Genomic DNA, 8,984 nt, shown 5'->3' on the forward strand with positions numbered 1-8,984 from the left:
ATCTTTCAAGGTCACAACCGGCATGAGTCCTACAAGCATATATGTTAACATGAACATGGACATTACTATAGGGAACCTTTATATGCCAACCATCATCTCCCATAAGGAAAAGGAGGACATATAGCATTGGCATATATACTATATGCAAGTTTGAAATAACAACACATTGACCACCCCAAGTGTAGACATGAATATCCCGACGATCAAGAGTATCCTCATCACCCTGCCCCCAGCATGAAAGCTACAATCTCATGCTATACGAGCTGAGTACTATTTGTTGGTTCTTTGAACACCAAAAATTACTCATTCTTAATTCTTGGATGGGATTATTTTTGCAGTTGCATACCCATAGACCTAAAAGCCTACGCATTTATATTGTGTTGATGCATCATATACTGAAGCTCCCAAAGCAAATTTAGTAACAAATCATGCATAATCCCCAACCTATTAAACAAATCATGCTCAATATCATAAACATAGAGTTGTGCAAATCTTAGCCTTTCTTGACATTGCACATTGGGAAGCAAAGGACCTATACGGTGATAAACATAGCATGCACTCTAAAGGTGTAACCATTCCTGACAACAAGCAGCTCATCAACATTAGCTCCGAGTGATACAAACAAAGAAGCACTATTGTATGCTTGTATGTTATTTTTAAATATCCTACTTAGAGGGTGCATACCATGCAACAAATCATGCAATGGCTATGGTGGACATTGCAACAATGGCAACATTACTTTTTCATTTCGATAACAATGCTTTCCATATAAAATTGACCCTTGTACAAGGGTATAGCATCTCCATTACTTAGCTAAACACCTCTCACATATTTCAAAATGACTCCCCATGGAATGCACATTTGGGTCTTGAAATAGCAATATTGTTGTTGTTAGATGAACATTCATTGCAGGCAAAGTATGTAAAATGGAGCACAATCCACCATTTTGGGAAATAAAAATTGTAATATTATTAACATGTGACTCATTAACCATTGCGGTAATTTCTAACATCACAACCATCTGTTGATGTTGAAATATTAGGCACAACATGATTAACATGCATCATAGTCAAATCTATATCAACTGTTTGTTCAACTAGCTCATTATCCCCATTTACAATTTCAACATGGTGAGATACACTCTCATAAACCACTCCGTTATGATTTCCTCCATTTTTGGTAGTTAGACATCAAAACATTATTAACATGTGACTCAATAATCACATGATTTTTCATATTCTTGTGTTTCCACCATTGCAACCACCTGTCGATGGCAAAGCATTAGTCAAATCTAGACCAAAATGTCGTTGAGCCAATTTACTATCACCACTTGCAATCTCAATGTGAAAAGGCATACTCTGAACATTATACATCCTTTGGGAACATCCGCTAATGGTTCTATCATGACTTAAAGTCCCTCTTTGGGAGTTAAATGTCAGAACATTATTAACATGTAACTCACCAATCACATAATTCTCTACATCCATGTGATGCCAAGCAACCAACCGATGATAGCAAAGCATTAGCCATATACCAAATTGTCATTGGCCTAATTCATGTGACCATTTGGAATCTCCTAATGAAAAGGCAGGTTTTCAACATCCCTATGAATGGATTTACCATGATCTAAAACCCGCCTCTAAGCCTTGAGCCTAGCAATTTAAAATTGTTCACACCTTGTGGAGGTAAGCACACCCATACGAATACACAATACATAGTCTCTACCAATTGCTCAATGTGAATAGCCCATATTGATTGGATGTCCACAAAAAGGCATAGCTCAACATATACTTACATGCACATAAAATGCATAGTGCATATTTAAATCTTTAATATTAAATATTAAATATATTAAGACACACAATATCAAGTCAATGTATTTGAGTCAATATTATATGGAGCCTAGTCATATTGATTATATAGATTTTGAGCTCACCTATGAGAGAGAGAGAGAGAGAGAGAGAGAGAGAGAGAGAGAGAGAGAGAGAGAGAGAGAGAGAGAGAGAGAGAGAGAGAGAGAGAGAGAGAGAGAGAGAGAGAGAGAGAGAGAGAGAGAGAGAGAGAGTTTTATGGGATAGAAAATTTGGTTACAAACACATGCATGATTGATGTGTTCCAATCAACAAACAAAACAAAGTAAGCATGCGACCACATAAATTGTTATCAGCACATTTTTTCAAAGACATGGTTTGATTTTCAAAATTAAATGTGTTGTGTATATTCAAAGATCAAATATTAAATATCAAATATAAGTATACCAACCATCATTAGATTATCAAAATTGCTCCATATAAACCTTGAGAAAGAGACATCACATTGTACATACCCAATACATTTTACTCAAATATGTTTGGTTAAATCAAAAGCATTGCACATCTTAGCACATTCCATGCAGGCTTCACAAAAAAGAAGCATATATTATCACAAAAAAGTGTTGACCCAAGCAATTTAAAATATGAGAGACAATATGAGCTTATAAGTTTCACTCTAAGCAAGTCTTCCTCCTTAGTTGCGACCATTCATTTTATGACTCAATTATTGTAGCAATGCATTAAACCTACTAACATTCATTTGAAATTGCAAGAATGGCAACCGGCAACCTCTCTAGCAAATCATAGGCTTGTGGTCATCTCCAAGCCCCAAAATGATGCCCCATATCACTCAATAGTAGATTCATCAACCTGCTTGTCTCGAAAATAATTGCCAAAAGTTTCCTTACTTCGCTACCCGATCAATTGAGACTTGCTGAAGAACACTCTAGGTGTGCTTTATCTCACACACAAAACCATACAAGCCGTTAGCATGTTTGTGTAACTCCGTTGAGTACACGGAAAGTGCATGATCAACACACACATGTAAACCTGTCTGCATTCCATCAACTCATTCATCTTGGCCTCAAGATTTTTAAAGTTTGAAGAGCTTGAAGTAGTCCTTGTGTTTCTTCGAATCCTTGTAGTTCTTGTACATTTAGCAACATGAGTTTCTTGTCCCCTTGCCACCTCTTTCATTTTTCGCATGTTCATTCTATTAGAGCCCATATGTTGGTTGCAATGAAATATATAAATGATTATTTCCAAAAATATATATAGTACTTTGAGACAAGCACAATTAAAACAACTATCTTCCATACCCGTCCGAATGGCTCTAAGTGGTAAGCATTGAAGAGATGATGTCGTGACCGTTTTGTTTAATTCTACTAAATCCACTACATTCAATGGAGTTGAAAGCATTATATCGAGAATATCTCCCATGGCTTCGCTTTGTTCTATAACCACACCAAACCTTCAAGAGAATATAAGAGTCACACAACAAATAAATCTCAAAGCTATTCAAGACATAAGTGATAGACACATTTGCAACTGCAAACCCTAAATGCATGAAAAAAATGCATGTATGGCCATGTATGAGTGCCATGCACATATGGCACTCACTAAAGGCTAACCAAGCATTGCCTAAAGGCCATGCCAATGGATGTTCATTCATCTACATTTGCACATAGATATAATCTTGAGAGAAAATAATGTGCCCTACATAAGAAGGTGTCTGAATCTCGAAATCACAAAAATAGCAATGCATTAGTTCTAACATAGCTACGCACACCCAACAAGGTGAAACAACATCCCATAGTACTACATTTTGAGATGAAAGCACATCAAATACTTATTGGTGCCAATCCTAAAATTGAACGTGTCCTAGACTAGAAGGAAAAAGAATAGCCACACATAAGCACATGGGCATATGATGCTTACTGCTGCTAAACTTAGAGCTGCCCACATGAGAGAGAGAGAGGCAGATGTACTCTGGTTGCAAAATCAAACTTTAGAAAGCATCCTGATATGTCTAAGATTCAACCATTCTGTGTATCTAATCTAATCCAAGTTATGAAAGCACTTTAGCAAAATTGTATAGTAAGCGAGAGAGAGACAAAGAGAAAGAGGGACTATTAAAATGATTTAAAAATAATTTCATAATTTACAAGAGATAGACAATGTATTTCAAAATAGAGATTTTTATCAAATGACTCATTTATGAAGTCTTGTAGGGATTACATATACCAAGCAAACCATGGCAAAGAAGCATGGCTTAACAGTGCCAAAAACCTACTATGATAAACTTTTAAAGAAGCAAGCTGCACATCAAGGACAATGTTCTCCAATGCAAGAAGATGAGCCAACACGGCGATTCATCACTCTTAACATGATTGAAAATCTATTAAAATAAACTTTCAAAGAGGTAAGTTGCACATCAAGAGCAATGTTCTCTGGTGCAACTAAGCTCTCATTCTTATGAGCAATTAACTCACATACTCCATCCTTTATATGACCTAGGCTGTTAAGAAGGTCTTTCAGCTTCTCTTCTTGATCATCCAAAGATCGAGCACCCTTCTACCTCGCCCTATATTGTTACTCCATTAGCAAGGTTCCCTTCATATTTCTCTTCCAATATTCTCTCAATCCTCTCTAGAAATGTTTTCACCAAGAGAAATCAAAGCTTTTTGGTGTCGAAATAGTGTCTTCACTTACTTTTCAATCCCCCCCTTTCTCTCTCTCACAGTTACTAGGTTGGTTGGTTAGTTAGGCAGTTAGGGAGAGAGAGAGATAGAACAAGGAAGAGAGAGAGAGTGTGTGTTGATTAGTTGGTTAGTTAGTTAGAGAGAGAGAGAGAGAGAGAGAGAGAGAGAGAGAGAGAGAGAGAGAGAGAGAGAGAGAGGAACTTCATTAGAATTAGCTCTAGGAGTTTCTAAATTTCGAGAGTAGTTTATATATCCCTCAAGGTTAACACATTCTTTTTGTTAAGTATAGAGGCGTCTGTAGCAATCAAGAATGTGTATGTAGAAGATGTTATATAGTGCAGTCCTAATGTGCAAATGAATATACACAAAATGAAAGAGGTCACAAGGAAGAAGGCAATTCATTGTGCACTCAAGCATGTTGGAGGGCATGATAGTTTTGTTGGTATCTTGAGAAACATGCGTCGCTTGGCACCACACCATAGCGACCTAGATTCCTATCTTGTAGAAGGGTGAGAGGACACCTCTCTCTCTCTCTATGCGTTTGAGAATCGCCGCAGGGGAAGAGTGAGGAGGATGCCCCCCTCTCTCTCTCTTTGCATTTGTAGACCTGTTGTAAGGGAAGGGTGAGAGGATGCCCCTTTCTCTCTCTCTGTGTTTGCATAGTTGCCACAGGGGAAGGGTGAGAGAATGGCTCTCTCTCTCTCTCTCTCTCAAATGCTGCAAGTGTCCATCCCATAGGAAACACCATAGGGAAGGATGAAATGCTTCTCTCTCTCTCTCTCTTTCTCTCTCCCATAAGGAAGGAGGAAATGTTGTGGGGAAGGAGAAAATGTCACTCTAGTACCCTACATAGAGAGAGAGAGAGAGAGAGAGAGAGAGAGAGAGAGAGAGAGAGAGAGAGAGAGAGGGACCCACTTGCCTATGCTCCCTCTTTCTCTCTCTCGTAAGGAAGGAGGAAACGTTGTGGGGAAGGAGAAAATGTCACTCTAGTACCCTACAACAATCAGATAGATAGATAGACATAGAGAGAGAGAGAGAGAGAGAGAGAGAGAGAGAGAGAGAGAGAGAGAGAGAGAGAATGATGATAGGGAGAGAGAGAGGGACTCACTTGCCTATGCTCCCTTGTGCTGGCTGTTGCTGCACGTTGTTGCATGTGCCTGTAGCTGCCTTTGAGTGAGTGTCAAAGAGAGAGAGAGAGAGAGAGAGAGAGAGAGAGAGAGAGAGAGAGAGAGAGGGAGGGAGGGAGGGAGGGAGGAGGAAAGAGACCATGTACCTGTACCTTTGCTCCCCCCTTTCTTGGTTTGGTTTGGGAGCTCCTTGGTGCTTCGACACCTCCCAAACTTATAGCTCAAATAATACAATAGCATAGATTAAGAAAAGTAGGGTGGGTTTTTGTTTTTATTGTCTTTTTACGGGCTAGGAGTCTACTTTAAAGTTATTTTGTCACTTTTTGCATTTAAAAGAGATGAAAGCATTAAGTGTATTGCTAAAAAGAAAATGTGTACAGCGGAGAGGACTCAGCCCATTAACCAGGACAACCGAAAGGCAAACCAAAGGGATTCAAAGCGGCTCTAAGAAGATTTCCAGATGTTAGTAGGCATGTTGGGCATTACCCAATGTAAGGATTATTAGGTTGGAGTGTGGGTCCCGTCAACAGAGTGCTGGCCAATGGGCTGGGCAGGGGCACTGGACGTTTCCGTGCTTTTTTGGGGGGGGGGGGGGGGCGCGCGCGCTTTTTGCGTTTTTCATTAAAGCGAAGAGAACGAAACGTGAATAGGGAAATGCGCGTGGTAAAATTATTAAGAATTAGCTGATTGAGAAGGTCATATGGGAAAATAAAAAATAAAGAAAGAAAAATAAAAAAACAGGATGCGTGTACCGTTTTTCCACCGCCTCTCTCTCTCTCTCTCTCACATATATTCATTCCTTCTTTCATCCTGCGGGAGAGGGTAGGCGCTAGCGGAAGGAGCGGGAGGCCGCCATTGCAGAACGAGTCAGAGCAGGAAGGGCGGCGTCTCTCCTCTCCCTCATCGCCATCATCATCATCTTCATCATTGCCATCATCCCTCTTTCGCCGTCGCCAGCGCAGAAGAAGCAGCAGCAGCAACGTCGCATACGCACCATCCCGCTTTTGCCAACCGCAGGTAACCCTAAAATCCCTCCCGCCTTCTCTCTTTCAGCAGATTCCTCACCCCCGCTAAAGCTGGGCCGAATCTCCCTTCCTTGTTTCCCCCGCCAAACAATCCGAAGAGCATGCCGCCTCTTCGGTGAAATTAGGCTTTGAAGGTTTCCCCGTCGATGTTGCGGTATTCTTTTTAACACCTTTGTCCATCGTTCCATAGATTCCATGCGGCCCGAATCCCCCCAACGGCAATCGACCGTCTTCTTAAGGCCTGTGACCCGCTCTGCTTTTGCCACTGTTTTCGCCAGGCCGCATCAAATTAGGAACTAGGTATACCCAGAAACCTGTCACGTTGAAACAGTTAGAACATCAAGACCGGTTCTACAGTAGGGGAAACCTGTTATGGTGAAACGATTCTGTGGGGAAAGGTTCAACACAGTTTGAGAAACCTGTTTTTTTAAAAACAGCCAGAACATCAAGACTGATTCTACAGAAGAGGAAACCTTGGTATCCTCAAAGCTTGATGTTTTTGGGGCTGTTTTCGTTTCTATATGTTGGATTCTCCTCGTGGCATTCTTAAAATACAACACGCATTATTACGCAGCCAATCCTGTGGTTTTTAGAACCGTTTCCTGTATGTTGCACTCTCAGCTTTCTTAAAATACAATTTGCAGACAATTGTGTTGTTTTAAGAAGCGTTTTCTGTATATTGGGTTCTCATCCTCTGCCTTAAGAAAATGCACTTTACAGAATTTAAATGCTTAGTATGTGCATCCTATTTGGGTTTGCACATGAACAGGTTTGATATTCATGTTTGAGTCCCTTTTTTAGCTTATTGCGATCATGATTTAGCGATGGGTGGTGCATTCGATTGACATTTGTCTGAATCCATTGTTCACGTTATATGATATATTTAACTGATTCTTAAATCATTGACTCCTAAAGATTAGTCTTTCGCTGTACGTGAAATGGGAAGTCATTTGAAGTTGAAGCTCTTTTTTTGCTGTTCCCTCTTTTTGGGCCTTTACTGATGGTTACTGTTTATTGCCTCAGCAAAACAGAACACAGTTGAGGAATCACAAATATGGCACAAGAAAGCTGGAAGGTAGAGGTAGACAAAGATGAGACAGGGTGCCAGCCTCCAGAAGGACCTATCCTATGCTCAAACAATTGTGGGTTTTATGGTAGCCCAACAACCATGAATCTGTGCTCTCAGTGCTATGCTTTCGTAGTGAAACAGACCAAGGCTGCGTCAGACGCGGCTACCTCGATCTCTATTACAGTAACAGGGCCACAGCCAAGACCAGTTGAACTGCAGGTGATCGGCATCGAGGCAGGAACTTCGAGTCAGGCTAATGAAACTGAAGCATCCAAGGACAAGCCGCCTTCAGAGAAACAACCTGCAAAGTCAAACAGGTGCTTCATGTGTAGCAAGCGAGTGGGTTTGACTGGATTTAAGTGTCGCTGTGGCAATATCTTCTGCTCACTTCATCGATACAATGACAAGCACGACTGCTCTTTCGACTACAAGACTGCTGCACGTGATGCAATTGCCAAGGCTAACCCTGTTGTTAAAGCTGACAAGATTGACAAAATCTGATGTGATGGAAGGCTTATTTCACGATATTCTCTTGGCACGGAGTCAGGCAAATTAGGACATAGGTGTCTCTATTTATAAAGCTTGGAATATTTCCAGAAGCCACAATATGAATTGTATTTCTGCTTTGTGACTGTATAGCGATTAATTTTTAGTGCTATTTATGGCCGGGCTCCAGCTTTTACCAGTACCAGTATATATGTGTTTGTTTCTTCTCTGGTGGTTCATCATTCAGATTCATTCTTCAGTTATGAACGTGAGGCTGTTTATTAACAAGTTATTCTGTGGTTGATACAATCACGTGATGGATGCTACATATCCAGTTAGGGAACATGAGGCTGCGGATTAACAAGGTACTCTGTGGTTCACACAAGCAAGTGATGGCAGGTGCGCGGAAAAGGTTAGTCAGTTTAAACTTTCGATGCGTGTATCTGATGATGCGAATGTTTGTGCAGTATGGTGCGAAGTTCAGGTTGAATATGCACAATCTGGGTCCATGTGCCGTAACTCTTCTCTCCCCCCCCCCCCCCTCCCCCCCTTTTTCATGGAAACTGCAAATTGTAAGAAAAAGGAGTATTTACGTAGTTGGGTTGCTGCTGCAAAATAGAATCTGTTGTGGTTTTTCCTGCAAATTGTGTGCTTGCCTATGGAAGATTTATTCCAGAAGGGAGGCTTGTTTGTGCTGGTAAATGCAGTAGACTGAGGTGCAGGGAAGCTGTGAAATGACGCTAATTTATGTGAAAGCGTGGATG

The 8,984-nt window shown here is 40.6% G+C and overlaps 1 protein-coding gene and 1 long non-coding RNA gene across 4 annotated transcripts; one reads left to right on the forward strand and one right to left on the reverse strand.

The window, feature by feature from the left end:
* Window positions 1-2,558: 2,558 nt before the first annotated feature.
* LOC148039491 (uncharacterized) lies at window positions 2,559-6,506 on the reverse strand. The gene is made up of 3 exons (XR_015692879.1): window positions 6,393-6,506; window positions 3,131-3,282; window positions 2,559-3,024 (listed from the first exon to the last, which is right to left on the reverse strand). It is a non-coding gene; the product is annotated as an uncharacterized LOC148039491 (long non-coding RNA).
* LOC148039492 (zinc finger A20 and AN1 domain-containing stress-associated protein 8-like) lies at window positions 6,455-8,446 on the forward strand. 3 transcript variants are annotated; one of them, XM_087691161.1, is made up of 2 exons: window positions 6,455-6,657; window positions 7,689-8,446. In XM_087691161.1, the coding sequence occupies exon 2, from the start codon at window positions 7,720-7,722 to the stop codon at window positions 8,233-8,235; it is 516 nt and encodes a 171-aa protein (XP_087547287.1). In that variant the 5' UTR covers window positions 6,455-6,657; window positions 7,689-7,719; the 3' UTR covers window positions 8,236-8,446. The 3 variants fall into 3 exon arrangements, with proteins under 3 accessions (XP_087547287.1, XP_087547296.1, XP_087547305.1); XM_087691170.1 differs by lacking the exon at window positions 6,455-6,657 and adding an exon at window positions 6,841-6,965; XM_087691179.1 differs by lacking the exon at window positions 6,455-6,657 and adding an exon at window positions 7,046-7,269.
* Window positions 8,447-8,984: the final 538 nt, after the last annotated feature.

This window comes from Lygodium microphyllum, chromosome 2 (genome assembly GCF_053477565.2).
Source record: "Lygodium microphyllum isolate KBCC chromosome 2, Lygodium_microphyllum_v1.1.10, whole genome shotgun sequence".
Classification (NCBI taxonomy): Eukaryota; Viridiplantae; Streptophyta; class Polypodiopsida; order Schizaeales; family Lygodiaceae; genus Lygodium; species Lygodium microphyllum.